This window comes from Bombina bombina, chromosome 1, assembly GCF_027579735.1.
Source record: "Bombina bombina isolate aBomBom1 chromosome 1, aBomBom1.pri, whole genome shotgun sequence".
In the NCBI taxonomy this organism is placed as follows: domain Eukaryota; kingdom Metazoa; phylum Chordata; class Amphibia; order Anura; family Bombinatoridae; genus Bombina; species Bombina bombina.
In genome coordinates, this window is record NC_069499.1 from 709,225,470 (window position 1) to 709,244,739 (window position 19,270).

The 19,270-nt window shown below is 40.7% G+C and overlaps 1 protein-coding gene across 1 annotated transcript in view; it reads right to left on the minus strand.

Moving 5' to 3' along the window:
- The window catches only part of ATRX (ATRX chromatin remodeler), a 783,199-nt gene that overhangs the window by 298,825 nt on the left and 465,104 nt on the right, over positions 1–19,270 (minus strand). The window contains exon 19 of the mRNA XM_053714433.1: positions 6,204–6,381. Coding sequence (XP_053570408.1) covers positions 6,204–6,381 — 178 coding nt within the window. The remainder of the gene's footprint in view (positions 1–6,203; positions 6,382–19,270) is intronic.

Below are 19,270 nucleotides of genomic sequence, written 5' to 3' on the forward strand. Positions count from 1 at the left end.
AGGGATCGATAAAACTTGAGACTATGCAAATAAAATCTTAACATACAACTTCCGCAGAAGTATCCAAGCGACCACAAAATCGCTAGTATCGAATTCCAGAGAAGAAATGTTTCTCAACGGAAAAAGTATAACAAACATGAGCTTCCAAAAAAACAAAACAAATAGATCCTAACCGGATCAACGAAAAAGGGGGCAGCACTCACAGGTGAACGCCCAAGAAAAATGGTTACACCGAAGCTCAGAACTGGAATAAGATACCCAAAGAAAAAGATAAATTTGAGACAAGGAGATTAACTTCATCCCCCCACGTCTAACCCAGCATGCTGTCCGGAGCGGAAGACTAAGGACCCCTCAACCCCTCTGGGCTGGGATCCTGCAAAACAGGCTACAGAAGGACACGAAAGCACGCCAGTCTATAACGAAAAGCAAGACTTACCTCTGCCGGGGGAACTGACGAGCCCGAGAAGAGGATAGGGCCCCTGAAGCCTCAGAGGCAACCGCTTCCCCAGAGGGAAGATCTGACAGATGATCCCTCGCCTGACGAGCCCTGGTTCACCGAACACAGACAGAATCTCACTAACGTCTCCCTCCCTGGAAGATGTAAATGCGCCAATGCCAAAGAAATGGCCATGCGGAACCGTGCCGTAAATTCTGGAGTAAACAAGCCGCCGTCCGGAGAAGGGGTAACAGCATTAAAGACACCTGCTTGCGTAGCCAAAGAAGGTTCTAGGGTACTCGCCACACGGGATAAGGGGCCCCCAGGGGCGGATGGCTTGACGGACTCCAAGTTCACTGGATCGGGAGAAAAGAGCACTCTAAAGGGGCATGCGGAACATAACTGATGGGCATGGATTACCGGGGCCATTTCATACTCTTTACAAGAAGTAGAATCTGAAACAGAGACATCCGTCTCGAAAAAATCAGAGTCCTCCATAACTAGGATAGAAATTATGGATAGGAAGAAAAAATAAAACGGCACCTTACACCTCCTATGACGAAGACAACTAGCGAAACAGACTCTCTCCATTGCAACGCGGTCAGGAATACAGAAATGGTGACTAGAAATGTGACCACACCCGGTCACAAGGTACACCGTGCAGGCCAACTAAAAATGTGCCAAAGCCACAAGGGCTGTGCAGCCTGACAAAAAAAGGCCGTTATATTCTGATATAGCCACAAGCCCAAATATCACTACACATTAGCAGACAGAATCACAAACATGATTAAAGTCTCCCCCTGTTCAATAAGCCCCCTCAGGAGATATTTACCCTCTATTCCATAAGATTAAGGAGTCCCACTGAGACCCTGACTTCTTTGTTTACTTTACACTTCACACATCTTAAGTAAACTGAAACGATCTTACCGGAATCTACGTCGTGGAACAGGAACACGGCCCTTCAAGTGTGACAGATAGTAGCCTCGCTTCTGACATGGACTTGAGCGAACAAAGCAGGCAGCAAAACTCATCAACGCTGATTGCTAAGGAGCTGTTAAAATGAGTCGCGATGGTTTCGCAGAAAGACCTCTCCCTGCATCTCCGGATTAACTTTCATCCAAGCTCTCACTGAGAGGCTGAAAGGACTACTTAAAACTCCAGTCCCATTCCGAAGAGTACTACCCTCCATAAGAGACTATCTTTAATCTTCTGACACTTCTCTGCCACCTCCTGTGACGAAAGGCAAAGAATGACTGGCGGATGAGGGAAGTGGGAGAGGTATTTAAGCCTTTGACTGGGGTGTCTTTGCCTCCTCCTGGTGGCCAGGTTCTGAATTCCCAAAAGTAATGAATGCAGCTGTGGACTCCCCGTTTAAGAAGAAAACCTCCCTTACCCCTAGTGACTGTAGCAATAATAGCATCCAGGCCAGATCCAAACAGAGTTTTACCTTGAAAACAAAGAAAAAGCAGTCAGCGTTTGACAACCATATCAGCAAACCCAAATATTTTCTTTTGTGATTCAGACAGAGCATACCAATTTTAAAAAAAAGTTTCCAATTTACTTCTATTGTCAAATTTGTTTTTTTCATATGTCATTCTTTGTTGAAGCGATACCTAGGTAGGTTTCTAGAACTCTTGATGGCAGGAAATAGTGCTGCCCTCTAGTGCTCCTGCAAAACTGCTGACATATAGTACTCTAGAAATGGGCAGGCTCCTAAGCTTACATTCCTGTTTTCAGCTAAAGATAAATATTTATAATACAATTAAAGTAGAAGGTTGTTTGAAACTACATGCTCTATCTGAATCACAAAATAAAAAAATGGGGTTAATATGCCTTTAAGACACAAGGTTTGCCTAGCTAAAACAGATACTGCAGCATTCTTTAAATTAATGCAAATAATTTCCACTGCTTCATCACAAAGGAATTTACTGTTTTCAGGAGATAAATACAACCCTGAATCTCATCTAGAAAGGTTTCACAGAAAAAAAGTTCTGAGATTATCACACCAAACAGCAGTAGCAGCAGCAACACAGGCTACACTGAGTGCAGGTCTAAACATAAAACCTGCAAGCTGAAAGGATCGCCTATGAAAACCTTCAAGTTTTCTATCTAAAGGATCCTTAAAAGAGGAACTAACTTACAAAAGGAATAGTGGTATACCAGGTCAAAGTGGAAATAGTTGTGTCTACCTAGAAACAGTTTCCCAGATATTTTTATTAACAGAAGGGAGTGGAAACGGATTTAAATTTGGTAAATGGAACAGAAGGAAAACCTGGCTTCTGACATTCCTTAGAAATATTTTCAGAAACTGTACAGGCACAGGAAAAGAGGAATGCTTTTTATGAGATGCCTTAAAATTACAGTTGAAAACATGTTGGCTGAATGCAAGATTGTATTACTTGTTTTAAAAAAAAATGTGCTTACCACAATACAGATCTTATATTCTGGAAAGCTACATTTTTTTCTTCTGGCTACTAAACTACTAGACTGTTATACATTTATCTACCCTGAATTCTGAAAACTCAACAGCTGATATAAGTGATAAAATCTCATCAGTGTCATAATCTGGCGAGATTACTTGAAGTGATGGTAGATATAATGTAAAATGATCGCAGAGTGAAAGGAAGACCAAACATTTGATGTTACATTGATAATCTGCAAGTGACTACATGCAAATGTGTAAGATATATAGTTCAACAAGTTTTATTTTTGGTGGATAAATAGAAAATAAAATAAAGCCGATTAAGTGTGTGTGATATGCAAACATGCCTTACTATTATGTATACTAATTAAGATGTCCATGAACCAATGGGATATTTCCCATGTGGAAGCTATCTGAGATGGTAAAATTATATAATGCCTTTCAAGGTATTTCTTATTATGCTAAGTACCCATTATATCCAAAACAATTGTAGGAAATTGCTTTAACTTGATTTAAAAAACTGTTCGCAGCAGCCGGCAACGTTAAGGTTATATTTCATTGCACCATTAACACCAGAGAGCTGCTAACCACATAGCAATATGCAAGACTGTCATATGTAGGTCTTGTTACTTCAACTCATTCATTAGGAAGAATCAAGCTGTGTTCTTTTATACCTTCACACAGTTAGTAAAAGTAAGTGTTCCGGAGAAGGGAAGCATTTTATGATGTGCAAAATAGTAAAAGAAAGATACTTTTGGATTATTACAAGTGACCACAGATGATCGAAATCATGAGTTTTTGAAAGCACTTGTTCAATTAAAAGTATAAAATCAAAAGTCTTCAGGGTAATTATTTTTTAAAGCCAAGGAAGAAAAACAAAACAATGCATGTGTTCTTCAAAAAGAAAAATCAAAGGCAATCAAGCTCCGGGATCTTTTCTTAGGCTAAGCAGCAGTGAATTAAACACTTAACTCAGATCAGCATTGACTTTCAGGAGAAAATTAGATGAAGCAACATACTGTCATTGAAGAGGCACTGACGTTCCAAATAAAAGAAGCTTCATCAGGATGTTCTATTAACCCCTTTAAAGATGAAGGCAAAACTAATGAAAAATGTTTTGAAAACAAATTTATTTGATAGGAGAGGACTGAGAAACATCACTTGTATATAAACCAAGAACACATGCAGCTCCAAGGGTTCCCTTTGAAGATCTGGCTATAATTGCATGTAACTTTTACAACAGTGCCTGTGGTGGTCGAAGCACTGATAGATATCCTGTTAAACTATTGTAAATCCACTATGTGCATGGTGTACTTGTTTCCTTTAACATTACTTGTCCTCCCTATGCACAAGAACAACCTTTTAGGATCTAGTGAAGAACTACAAAAGAGATACATTAAATATTTATATACAGCCACTTTGACCAATGCATGAAATTCACAAAGTTTCTCTTCTAAAGTATAAATACTTCTAAGAACAAATTTGACAAACTGACTAAACACCATACACAAAGGGCTTGAAAAAACTAATTTAATTAAAAAAAAACTAGTTGGACGACAAATGATTGCAAACTAGAAAATGCTTAATTAGGAAGTTTGGGAAGATATCAGATATTTTTTTTTTTTATTTTTTTTTTTTAATGGTGGTTGGGTTCACTTGCAAAGCAAAAAAAAAAAAAAAAAAGGAAAAAACTAATGGAATTGTTTACTTCTAGAATATATTCAAGTTTTTATTAAAATGTTTTGTACTTGTACTTTGTATCAGCTTTTTGATGGGAGTTTTGTAAAAGACTAACAGACTGTGTAGTTAATACAAACTACTAGTGAATACAAAAAACCACCACCATATCAATGTCAACTGTAGCCAGCAACTTAAGCACGCTGCAATCTACAGTCATTGTAAACAGAAAGGATAAAAGTTCATGCCTAGCACTAAATAGATTCATACTTTAAATTTATGTCCAGCCTCCTAAATAGGGATCAAGCCTCAGAGCTTCTAGGATGAGCCACGGTAGTGCAATGTTAAATAAGAATTACCTTTAAAAGGAAACAAAAGACAATAATGACTGCAGGAAACTAGCAGAATCTGGAGCTGTCACTGGAGTAATAAATAGCATGAACCGGGAGAGTCTTTAAAAATGCTGTATGGCAGCATTGCCTTTAGTGCTTTAAAAAGAAAAGTAATTTAACACAAAGTTCTGTTGCACAGCCCTAACCAGCACCCTTAACCTTCAGGAAACAGCAAGGCTCAGCTTGCTTTCTCCACCCAAGCAACTCCTTGTGCTCAGTGGTAAGAGGCAGTTTAACCAACAAGTGATAAGCTCCACTGGACTGCAAAGTAAGGGACAATCAATGCTAAGCGTGTTACAGAAATCAAAGGGTTAAATTGCAGCTGCGTTTAAAAGATTTAGTATAACCACTTGTCTTGGTCTGTTCTGTGAAATCACAGGGTCAAACCAGTTACGTGTTCCTATGAATGTGGATATTTCCACACGTTTTTATGACAATCAAGGGCATAAATCAGTATTGCTTTTGTGTTACATTGGTGTGTGCTCAAAACAAAAAGGGACCTATTCACTGCTGAATTCATGTTACCAGCAAGAGGTTAAAATAACTTGTGTATGTTACAGCAAGCTAAGATGCATAATCACTGTTACAGGTATGTGTGGTTAAATCATCATCTTGTATATAGTACTAGAAACAAAGTATACAGGTTTTTTTATAGCCGCTGTACTACAAAAGGCTTTCTGGGGATAATTAAAAAATATAGCGAACAGATTTATTCTCACAGAGAAAAAGCCATTCCTCTTTAATAATGTGTTAATAACGATTCTGAGATACTCAATGACTTAAAGGGACACTGAACCCAAAATTTTTATTTTGTGATTCAGATAGAGCATGCAATTTTAAGCAACTTTCTAATTTACTTCTATTAGCAAATGTTCTTCATTCTCTTGGTATCTTTATTTGAAAAGCAAGAATGTAAGTTTAGATGCCGGCCCATTTTTGGTGAACAACCTGGGTTGTTCTTGCCGATTGATGGATACATTCATCCACCAATAAACAAGTGCTGTCCAGGGTTCTGTACTTTCTTTTTTAAATAAAGATAGCAATGAACAAAGAAAAATTGATAATAGGAGTAAATTAGAAAGTTGCTTAAAATTGCATGCTTTGTTTGAATCACAAAAGAAAAAAATTGGGTTCAGTATTCCTTTAACAGAACATTCTAATGCAAAAATGACAATCTCAATCAATAATTTGTAGTAACAACACTCCTATTATACACTGTTTGAAGCCTTTCTGCACATAAAACATTCTCATTGGGACTCTTACTAGGTCTCCTTACCTGGATCAACTAGAGTCTTTTGGTAGATTTCCTTCAACTTCTTGCTTTTTACATTCCTTCCTTGCGTAAGGTTCCGGTACATTTCATACCCAATAATAAGAACCCCCCCTTCATCATGCCACCGCTGCAACATAAGGCCTCTTTCTTGTGGGCGCTTCACTGTGGCAAGTTCAACGACCTAGAGACACAAACATCTTAACAATGGAGTGTCCATTTATATTTACTGTAATTTCCATATCTTGGCTCATGTCTCTTTACATCATCAACAACAAAGACTTACCTATAAGGAAGAGTGGGGGAGCTTAGTGTCCCACCTTTTCTAGTGTATATAAGAAGCCAACCTCTCTGCCTTAGGTAACTGTTCTCCACAGAAAATGTTGCTAGCCAGATGGCATTATGAAGTAGCCAAGTGGGGGCAGTGTAATTGTTTTTAATATTATAATATTTTGTGTTATTTATAAATGTTACTTAAAGTGAATGTAATGTTTCACGAATGAGTGCCCGGTTTTTAAAAATAGTACAGTATTAAAAACAGGGGCACTTTCATTCATGAAATTTTACATTTCACCGGTTTGTTAAAATACTTACCTTTCCTTATTGTAACCCAGAGCAGTGATTCCCCCGACCCGCCACTCGGCTCTTAATATGTCAGCAATGAAGAATCCGGCTTCCTCCAATCGCGGTGTGGCCTCGGGCAATGTTTGCTCTGGGTGAGAAGCAGTGATTGGAGAAAGCCGGATTCGTCATTGCCGACGTATGAAGAGACGAGAGGCAGGCGGGGGGGGAATCGCTGCTCTGGCTTGCAAGAAGGAAAGGTATTTTAACAAAACCGGGAAAAACATAATTTATGTAAGAACTTACCTGATAAATTCATTTCTTTCATATTAGCAAGAGTCCATGAGCTAGTGACGTATGGGATATACATTCCTACCAGGAGGGGCAAAGTTTCCCAAACCTCAAAATGCCTATAAATACACCCCTCACCACACCCACAATTCAGTTTAACGAATAGCCAAGAAGTGGGGTGATAAAAAAGTGCGAAAGCATATAAAATAAGGAATTGGAATAATTGTGCTTTATACAAAATCATAACCACCACAAAAAAAGGGCGGGCCTCATGGACTCTTGCTAATATGAAAGAAATGAATTTATCAGGTAAGTTCTTACATAAATTATGTTTTCTTTCATGTAATTAGCAAGAGTCCATGAGCTAGTGACGTATGGGATAATGACTACCCAAGATGTGGATCTTTCCACACAAGAGTCACTAGAGAGGGAGGGAAAAAATAAAGACAGCCAATTCCTGCTGAAAATAATCCACACCCAAAATAAAGTTTAACGAAAAACATAAGCAGAAGATTCAAACTGAAACCGCTGCCTGAAGTACTTTTCTACCAAAAACTGCTTCAGAAGAAGAAAATACATCAAAATGGTAGAATTTAGTAAAAGTATGCAAAGAGGACCAAGTTGCTGCTTTGCAGATCTGGTCAACCGAAGCTTCATTCCTAAACGCCCAGGAAGTAGATACTGACCTAGTAGAATGAGCTGTAATTCTCTGAGGCGGAATTTTACCCGACTCAACATAGGCAAGATGAATTAAAGATTTCAACCAAGATGCCAAAGAAATGGCAGAAGCTTTCTGGCCTTTCCTAGAACCGGAAAAGATAACAAATAGACTAGAAGTCTTACGGAAAGATTTCGTAGCTTCAACATAATATTTCAAAGCTCTAACAACATCCAAAGAATGCAACGATTTCTCCTTAGAATTCTTAGGATTAGGACATAATGAAGGAACCACAATTTCTCTACTAATGTTGTTGGAATTCACAACTTTAGGTAAAAATTCAAAAGAAGTTCGCAACACCGCCTTATCCTGATGAAAAATCAGAAAAGGAGACTCACAAGAAAGAGCAGATAATTCAGAAACTCTTCTAGCAGAAGAGATGGCCAAAAGGAACAAAACTTTCCAAGAAAGTAATTTAATGTCCAATGAATGCATAGGTTCAAACGGAGGAGCTTGAAGAGCTCCCAGAACCAAATTCAAACTCCAAGGAGGAGAAATTGACTTAATGACAGGTTTTATACGAACCAAAGCTTGTACAAAACAATGAATATCAGGAAGAATAGCAATCTTTCTGTGAAAAAGAACAGAAAGAGCAGAGATTTGTCCTTTCAAAGAACTTGCGGACAAACCCTTATCTAAACCATCCTGAAGAAACTGTAAAATTCTCGGTATTCTAAAAGAATGCCAAGAAAAATGATGAGAAAGACACCAAGAAATATAAGTCTTCCAGACTCTATAATATATCTCTCGAGATACAGATTTACGAGCCTGTAACATAGTATTAATCACGGAGTCAGAGAAACCTCTTTGACCAAGAATCAAGCGTTCAATCTCCATACCTTTAAATTTAAGGATTTCAGATCCTGATGGAAAAAAGGACCTTGTGATAGAAGGTCTGGTCTTAACGGAAGAGTCCACGGTTGGCAAGAGGCCATCCGGACAAGATCCGCATACCAAAACCTGTGAGGCCATGCTGGAGCTACCAGCAGAACAAACGAGCATTCCTTCAGAATCTTGGAGATCACTCTTGGAAGAAGAACTAGAGGCGGAAAGATATAGGCAGGATGATACTTCCAAGGAAGTGATAATGCATCCACTGCCTCCGCCTGAGGATCCCGGGATCTGGACAGATACCTGGGAAGTTTCTTGTTTAGATGGGACGCCATCAGATCTATTTCTTGAAGTTCCCACATTTGAACAATCTGAAGAAATACCTCTGGGTGAAGAGACCATTCGCCCGGATGCAACATTTGGCGACTTAGATAATCCGCTTCCCAATTGTCTACACCTGGGATATGAACCGCAGAGATTAGACAGGAGCTGGATTCCGCCCAAACCAAAATTCGAGATACTTCTTTCATAGCCAGAGGACTGTGAGTCCCTCCTTGATGATTGATGTATGCCACAGTTGTGACATTGTCTGTCTGAAAACAAATGAACGATTCTCTCTTCAGAAGAGGGCAAAACTGAAGAGCTCTGAAAATTGCACGGAGTTCCAAGATATTGATAGGTAATCTCACCTCCTGAGATTCCCAAACTCCCTGTGCCGTCAGAGATCCCCACACAGCTCCCCAACCCGTGAGACTTGCATCTGTTGAAATTACAGTCCAGGTCGGAAGCACAAAAGAAGCCCCCTGAATTAAACGATGGTGATCTGTCCACCATGTTAGAGAGTGCCGAACAATCGGTTTTAAAGATATTGTTTGAGATATCTTCGTGTAATCCTTGCACCATTGCTTCAGCATACAGAGCTGAAGAGGTCGCATGTGAAAACGAGCAAAGGGGATCGCGTCCGATGCAGCAGTCATAAGACCTAGAATTTCCATGCATAAGGCTACCGAAGGGAATGATTGTGACTGAAGGTTTCGACAAGCTGCAATCAATTTTAGACGTCTCTTGTCTGTTAAAGACAGAGTCATGGACACTGAATCCATCTGGAAACCCAGAAAGGTTACCCTTGTCTGAGGAATCAAAGAACTTTTTGGTAAATTGATCCTCCAACCATGATCTTGAAGAAACAACACAAGTCGATTCGTATGAGATTCTGCTAAATGTAAAGACTGAGCAAGTACCAAGATATCGTCCAAATAAGGAAATACCACAATACCCTGTTCTCTGATTACAGACAGAAGGGCACCGAGAACCTTTGTAAAAATTCTTGGAGCTGTAGCTAGGCCAAACGGCAGAGCCACAAACTGGTAATGCTTGTCCAGAAAAGAGAATCTCAGGAACTGAAAATGATCTGGATGAATCGGAATATGCAGATATGCATCCTGTAAATCTATTGTGGACATATAATTCCCTTGCAGAACAAAAGGCAAGATAGTCCTTATAGTTACCATTTTGAACGTTGGTATCCTTACATAACGATTCAATATTTTTAGATCCAGAACTGGTCTGAAGGAATTCTCCTTCTTTGGTACAATGAAGAGATTTGAATAAAACCCCATCCCCAGTTCCTGAACTGGAACTGGCATAATTACTCCAGTCAACTCTAGATCTGAAACACATTTCAGAAATGCTTGAGCTTTTACTGGATTTACTGGGACACGGGAAAGAAAAAATCTCTTTGCAGGAGGTCTTATCTTGAAACCAATTCTGTACCCTTCTGAAACAATGTTCTGAATCCAAAGATTGTGAACAGAATTGATCCAAATTTCCTTGAAAAAACGTAACCTGCCCCCTACCAGCTGAGCTGGAATGAGGGCCGCACCTTCATGTGGACTTAGAAGCAGGCTTTGCCTTTCTAGCTGGCTTGGATTTATTCCAGACTGGAGATGGTTTCCAAACTGAAACTGCTCCTGAGGATGAAGGATCAGGCTTTTGTTCTTTGTTGAAACGAAAGGAACGAAAACGATTATTAGCTCTACTTTTACCTTTAGATTTTTTATCCTGTGGTAAAAAACAGAATTTATGTTTACCTGATAAATTACTTTCTCCAACGGTGTGTCCGGTCCACGGCGTCATCCTTACTTGTGGGATATTCTCTTCCCCAACAGGAAATGGCAAAGAGCCCAGCAAAGCTGGTCACATGATCCCTCCTAGGCTCCGCCTACCCCAGTCATTCGACCGACGTTAAGGAGGAATATTTGCATAGGAGAAACCATATGAAACCGTGGTGACTGTAGTTAAAGAAAATAAATTATCAGACCTGATTAAAAAACCAGGGCGGGCCGTGGACCGGACACACCGTTGGAGAAAGTAATTTATCAGGTAAACATAAATTCTGTTTTCTCCAACATAGGTGTGTCCGGTCCACGGCGTCATCCTTACTTGTGGGAACCAATACCAAAGCTTTAGGACACGGATGATGGGAGGGAGCAAATCAGGTCACCTAGATGGAAGGCACCACGGCTTGCAAAACCTTTCTCCCAAAAATAGCCTCAGAAGAAGCAAAAGTATCAAACTTGTAAAATTTGGTAAAAGTGTGCAGTGAAGACCAAGTCGCTGCCCTACATATCTGATCAACAGAAGCCTCGTTCTTGAAGGCCCATGTGGAAGCCACAGCCCTAGTGGAATGAGCTGTGATTCTTTCGGGAGGCTGCCGTCCGGCAGTCTCGTAAGCCAATCTGATGATGCTTTTAATCCAAAAAGAGAGAGAGGTAGAAGTTGCTTTTTGACCTCTCCTTTTACCGGAATAAACAACAAACAAGGAAGATGTTTGTCTAAAATCCTTTGTAGCATCTAAATAGAATTTTAGAGCGCGAACAACATCCAAATTGTGCAACAAACGTTCCTTCTTCGAAACTGGTTTCGGACACAGAGAAGGTACGATAATCTCCTGGTTAATGTTTTTGTTAGAAACAACTTTTGGAAGAAAACCAGGTTTAGTACGTAAAACCACCTTATCTGCATGGAACACCAGATAAGGAGGAGAACACTGCAGAGCAGATAATTCTGAAACTCTTCTAGCAGAAGAAATTGCAACCAAAAACAAAACTTTCCAAGATAATAACTTAATATCAACGGAATGTAAGGGTTCAAACGGAACCCCCTGAAGAACTGAAAGAACTAAGTTGAGACTCCAAGGAGGAGTCAAAGGTTTGTAAACAGGCTTGATTCTAACCAGAGCCTGAACAAAGGCTTGAACATCTGGCACAGCTGCCAGCTTTTTGTGAAGTAACACAGACAAGGCAGAAATCTGTCCCTTCAGGGAACTTGCAGATAATCCTTTTTCCAATCCTTCTTGAAGGAAGGATAGAATCTTAGGAATCTTAACCTTGTCCCAAGGGAATCCTTTAGATTCACACCAACAGATATATTTTTTCCAAATTTTGTGGTAAATCTTTCTAGTTACAGGCTTTCTGGCCTGAACAAGAGTATCGATAACAGAATCTGAGAACCCTCGCTTCGATAAGATCAAGCGTTCAATCTCCAAGCAGTCAGCTGGAGTGAGACCAGATTCGGATGTTCGAACGGACCTTGAACAAGAAGGTCTCGTCTCAAAGGTAGCTTCCATGGTGGAGCCGATGACATATTCACCAGATCTGCATACCAAGTCCTGCGTGGCCACGCAGGAGCTATCAAGATCACCGACGCCCTTTCCTGATTGATCCTGGCTACCAGCCTGGGGATGAGAGGAAACGGCGGGAATACATAAGCTAGTTTGAAGGTCCAAGGTGCTACTAGTGCATCCACTAGAGCCGCCTTGGGATCCCTGGATCTGGACCCGTAGCAAGGAACTTTGAAGTTCTGACGAGAGGCCATCAGATCCATGTCTGGAATGCCCCACAGTTGAGTGACTTGGGCAAAGATTTCCGGATGGAGTTCCCACTCCCCCGGATGCAATGTCTGACGACTCAGAAAATCCGCTTCCCAATTTTCCACTCCTGGGATGTGGATAGCAGACAGGTGGCAGGAGTGAGACTCCGCCCATAGAATGATTTTGGTCACTTCTTCCATCGCCAGGGAACTCCTTGTTCCCCCCTGATGGTTGATGTACGCAACAGTTGTCATGTTGTCTGATTGAAACCGTATGAACTTGGCCCTCGCTAGCTGAGGCCAAGCCTTGAGAGCATTGAATATCGCTCTCAGTTCCAGAATATTTATCGGTAGAAGAGATTCTTCCCGAGACCAAAGACCCTGAGCTTTCAGGGATCCCCAGACCGCGCCCCAGCCCATCAGACTGGCGTCGGTCGTGACAATGACCCACTCTGGTCTGCGGAAGGTCATCCCTTGTGACAGGTTGTCCAGGGACAGCCACCAACGGAGTGAGTCTCTGGTCCTCTGATTTACTTGTATCCTCGGAGACAAGTTTGTATAGTCCCCATTCCACTGACTGAGCATGCACAGTTGTAATGGTCTTAGATGAATGCGCGCAAAAGGAACTATGTCCATTGCCGCTACCATCAAACCTATCACCTCCATGCACTGCGCTATGGAAGGAAGAGGAACGGAATGAAGTATCCGACAAGAGTCTAGAAGTTTTGTTTTTCTGGCCTCTGTCAGAAAAATCCTCATTTCTAAGGAGTCTATTATTGTCCCCAAGAAGGGAACCCTTGTTGACGGAGATAGAGAACTCTTTTCCACGTTCACTTTCCATCCGTGAGATCTGAGAAAGGCCAGGACAATGTCCGTGTGAGCCTTTGCTTGAGGAAGGGACGACGCTTGAATCAGAATGTCGTCCAAGTAAGGTACTACAGCAATGCCCCTTGGTCTTAGCACAGCTAGAAGGGACCCTAGTACCTTTGTGAAAATCCTTGGAGCAGTGGCTAATCCGAAAGGAAGCGCCACGAACTGGTAATGCTTGTCCAGGAATGCGAACCTTAGGAACCGATGATGTTCCTTGTGGATAGGAATATGTAGATACGCATCCTTTAAATCCACCGTGGTCATGAATTGACCTTCCTGGATGGAAGGAAGAATTGTTCGAATGGTTTCCATTTTGAACGATGGAACCTTGAGAAACTTGTTTAAGATCTTGAGATCTAAGATTGGTCTGAACGTTCCCTCTTTTTTGGGAACTATGAACAGATTGGAGTAGAACCCCATCCCTTGTTCTCCTAATGGAACAGGATGAATCACTCCCATTTTTAACAGGTCTTCTACACAACGTAAGAATGCCTGTCTTTTTATGTGGTCTGAAGACAACTGAGACCTGTGGAACCTCCCCCTTGGGGGAAGCCCCTTGAATTCCAGAAGATAACCTTGGGAGACTATTTCTAGCGCCCAAGGATCCAGAACATCTCTTGCCCAAGCCCGAGCGAAGAGAGAGAGTCTGCCCCCCACCAGATCCGGTCCCGGATCGGGGGCCAACATTTCATGCTGTCTTGGTAGCAGTGGCAGGTTTCTTGGCCTGCTTTCCCTTGTTCCAGCCTTGCATTGGTCTCCAAGCTGGCTTGGCTTGAGAAGTATTACCCTCTTGCTTAGAGGACGTAGCACTTTGGGCTGGTCCGTTTCTACGAAAGGGACGAAAATTAGGTTTATTTTTGGCCTTGAAAGGCCGATCCTGAGGAAGGGCATGGCCCTTACCCCCAGTGATATCAGAGATAATCTCTTTCAAGTCAGGGCCAAACAGCGTTTTCCCCTTGAAAGGAATGTTAAGTAGCTTGTTCTTGGAAGACGCATCAGCTGACCAAGATTTCAACCAAAGCGCTCTGCGCGCCACAATAGCAAACCCAGAATTCTTAGCCGCTAACCTAGCCAATTGCAAAGTGGCGTCTAGGGTGAAAGAATTAGCCAATTTGAGAGCATTGATTCTGTCCATAATCTCCTCATAAGGAGGAGAATCCCTATCGACCGCCTTTACCAGCTCATCGAACCAGAAACACGCGGCTGTAGTGACAGGGACAATGCATGAAATTGGTTGTAGAAGGTAACCCTGCTGAACAAACATCTTTTTAAGTAAACCTTCTAATTTTTTATCCATAGGATCTTTGAAAGCACAACTATCTTCTATGGGTATAGTGGTGCGTTTGTTTAAAGTGGAAACCGCTCCCTCGACCTTGGGGACTGTCTGCCATAAGTCCTTTCTGGGGTCGACCATAGGAAACAATTTTTTAAATATGGGGGGAGGGACGAAAGGAATACCGGGCCTTTCCCATTCTTTATTTACAATGTCCGCCACCCGCTTGGGTATAGGAAAAGCTTCTGGGAGCCCCGGGACCTCTAGGAACTTGTCCATTTTACATAGTTTCTCTGGGATGACCAACTTGTCACAATCATCCAGAGTGGATAATACCTCCTTAAGCAGAATGCGGAGATGTTCCAACTTAAATTTAAACGTAATCACATCAGGTTCAGCTTGTTGAGAAATGTTCCCTGAATCAGTAATTTCTCCCTCAGACAAAACCTCCCTGGCCCCATCAGACTGGTTTAGGGGCCCTTCAGAACCATTATTATCAGCGTCGTCATGCTCTTCAGTATCTAAAACAGAGCAGTCGCGCTTACGCTGATAAGTGTGCATTTTGGCTAAAATGTTTTTGACAGAATTATCCATTACAGCCGTTAATTGTTGCATAGTAAGGAGTATTGGCGCGCTAGATGTACTAGGGGCCTCCTGAGTGGGCAAGACTCGTGTAGACGAAGGAGGGAATGATGCAGTACCATGCTTACTCCCCTCACTTGAGGAATCATCTTGGGCATCATTGTCATTGTCACATAAATCACATTTATTTAAATGAGAAGGAACTCTGGCTTCCCCACATTCAGAACACAGTCTATCTGGTAGTTCAGACATGTTAAACAGGCATAAACTTGATAACAAAGTACAAAAAACGTTTTAAAATAAAACCGTTACTGTCACTTTAAATTTTAAACTGAACACACTTTATTACTGCAATTGCGAAAAAATATGAAGGAATTGCTCAAAATTCACCAAAATTTCACCACAGTGTCTTAAAGCCTTAAAAGTATTGCACCCCAAATTTGGAAGCTTTAACCCTTAAAATAACGGAACCGGAGCCGTTTTTAACTTTAACCCCTTTACAGTCCCTGGTGTCTGCTTTGCTGAGACCCAACCAAGCCCAAAGGGGAATACGATACCAAATGACGCCTTCAGAAAGTCTTTTCTATGTATCAGAGCTCCTCACACATGCGACTGCATGTCATGCCTCTCAAAAACAAGTGCGCAACACCGGCGCGAAAATGAGGCTCTGCCTATGATTTGTGAAAGCCCCTAAAGAGAAAGGTGTCTAAAAAAGTGCCTGCCGATATAAACTTATCAAAATACCCAGATTAAATGATTCCTCAAGGCTAAATATGTGTTAATAATGAATCGATTTAGCCCAGAAAAAGTCTACAGTCTTAATAAGCCCTTGTGAAGCCCTTATTTACAATCTTAATAAACATGGCTTACCGGATCCCATAGGGAAAATGACAGCTTCCAGCATTACATCGTCTTGTTAGAATGTGTCATACCTCAAGCAGCAAGAGACTGCTCACTGTTCCCCCAACTGAAGTTAATTCCTCTCAACAGTCCTGTGTGGAACAGCCATGGATTTTAGTAACGGTTGCTAAAATCATTTTCCTCATACAAACAGAAATCTTCATCTCTTTTCTGTTTCTGAGTAAATAGTACATACCAGCACTATTTTAAAATAACAAACTCTTGATTGAATAATAAAAACTACAGTTAAACACTAAAAAACTCTAAGCCATCTCCGTGGAGATGTTGCCTGTACAACGGCAAAGAGAATGACTGGGGTAGGCGGAGCCTAGGAGGGATCATGTGACCAGCTTTGCTGGGCTCTTTGCCATTTCCTGTTGGGGAAGAGAATATCCCACAAGTAAGGATGACGCCGTGGACCGGACACACCTATGTTGGAGAAAAGTTCCTTTCCCACCAGTAACAGTTGAAATGATGGAATCCAACTGAGAACCAAATAATTTGTTACCCTGGAAAGAAATAGAAAGTAAAGTTGATTTAGAAGCCATATCAGCATTCCAAGTTTTAAGCCATAAAGCTCTTCTAGCTAAAATAGCTAGAGACATAAACCTGACATCAACTCTGATAATATCAAAAATGGCATCACAGATAAAATTATTAGCATGCTGAAGAAGAATAATAATGTCATGAGAATCACGATGTGTTACTTGTTGCGCTAAAGTTTCCAACCAAAAAGTTGAAGCTGCAGCAACATCAGCCAAAGATATAGCAGGTCTAAGAAGATTAACTGAACACAGATAAGCTTTTCTTAGAAAGGACTCAATTTTCCTATCTAGAGGATCCTTAAACGAAGTACCATCTGACGTAGGAATAGTAGTACGTTTAGCAAGGGTAGAAATAGCCCCATCAACTTTAGGGATTTTGTCCCAAAATTCTAATCTGTCAGACGGCACAGGATATAAATGCTTAAAACGTTTAGAAGGAGTAAATGAATTACCCAATTTATCCCATTCTTTGGAAATTACTGCAGAAATAGCATTAGGAACAGGAAAAACTTCTGGAATAACCACAGGAGCTTTAAATACCTTATCTAAACGTTTAGAATTAGTATCAAGAGGACTAGAATCCTCTATTTCTAAAGCAATTAGAACTTCTTTAAGTAAAGAACGAATAAATTCCATTTTAAATAAATATGAAGATTTATCAGCATCAACCTCAGAGACAGAATCCTCTGAACCAGAGGAGTCATCAGAATCAGAATGATGATGTTCATTTAAAAATTCATCTGTAGGGAGAGAAGTTTTAAAAGATTTTTTACGTTTACTAGAAGGAGAAATAACAGACATAGCCTTCTTTATGGATTCAGAAACAAAATCTCTTATATTATCAGGAACATTCTGCACCTTAGATGTTGAGGGAACTGCAACAGGCAATGGTACTTTACTAAAGGAAATATTATCTGCTTTAACAAGTTTGTCATGACAATCAATACAAACAACAGCTGGAGAAATAGCTACCAAAAGTTTACAGCAGATACACTTAGCTTTGGTAGATTCAGCACTTGACAGCGATTTTCCTGTAGTATCTTCTGGCTCAGATGCAACGTGAGACATCTTGCAATATGTAAGAGAAAAAACAACATATAAAGCAAAATTGATCAAATTCCTTAAATGACAGTTTCAGGAATGGGAAAGAATGCCAAAGAACAAGCTTCTAGCAACCAGAAGCAATAAAAAATGAGACTTAAATAATGTGGAGACAAAAGCGACGCCCATATTTTTTCGCGCCAAATAAGACGCCCACATTATTTGGCGCCTAAATGCTTTTTGGCGCCAAAAATGACGCCACATCCGGAACGCCGACATTTTTGGCGCGAAATAACGTCAAAGAATGACGCAACTTCCGGCGACACGTATGACGCCGGAAACGGAAATAGAATTTTTGCGCCAAAAAAGTCCGCGCCAAGAATGACGCAATAAAATGAAGCATTTTCAGCCCCCGCGAGCCTAACAGCCCACAGGGAAAAAGTCAAATTTTAAGGTAAGAAAAAATGGTCAAATCAAAATGCATTATCCCAAATATGAAACTGACTGTCTGAAAATAAGGAAAGTTGAACATTCTGAGTCAAGGCAAATAAATGTTTGAATACATATATTTAGAACTTTATAAACAAAGTGCCCAACCATAGCTTGGAGTGTCACAGAAAATAAGACTTACTTACCCCAGGACACTCATCTACATATAGCAGATAGCCAAACCAGTACTGAAACGAGAATCAGCAGAGGTAATGGTATATATAAGAGTATATCGTCGATCTGAAAAGGGAGGTAAGAGATGAATCTCTACGACCGATAACAGAGAACCTATGAAATAGACCCCTTAGAAGGAGATCACTGCATTCAAATAGGCAATACTCTCCTCACATCCCTCTGACATTCACTGCACGCTGAGAGGAAAACCGGGCTCCAACTTGCTGCGGAGCGCATATCAACGTAGAATCTAGCACAAACTTACTTCACCACCTCCATCGGAGGCAAAGTTTGTAAAACTGAATTGTGGGTGTGGTGAGGGGTGTATTTATAGGCATTTTGAGGTTTGGGAAACTTTGCCCCTCCTGGTAGGAATGTATATCCCATACGTCACTAGCTCATGGACTCTTGCTAATTACATGAAAGAAATGTAATGTTTCATGAATGAAAGTGCCCCTATTTTTAATAGTATTTTTCAAAACGTGAATTTTTACATTCACTTTAAGCTATCCATAATACAAACTAATTGCAAAATATGTGCAACAAACTGTGGAAAACAAAAAAAAAAACCCCGCTAATTTTATCTTACTATTAGCCTTAATATTACAAGGTGGGCAAAAAAAACTATTTATGTAAGAACTTACCTGATAAATTCATTTCTTTCATATTGGCAAGAGTCCATGAGCTAGTGACGTATGGGATATACAATCCTACCAGGAGGGGCAAAGTTTCCCAAACCTCAAAATGCCTATAAATACACCCCTCACCACACCCACAATTCAGTTTAACAAATAGCCAAGCAGTGGGGTGATAAAGAAGAGAGTAAAAAGCACCAACAAAGGATTTGGAAATAATTGTGCTTTATACAAAAAATCATAACCACCATAAAAAGGGTGGGCCTCATGAACTCTTGCCAATATGAAAGAAA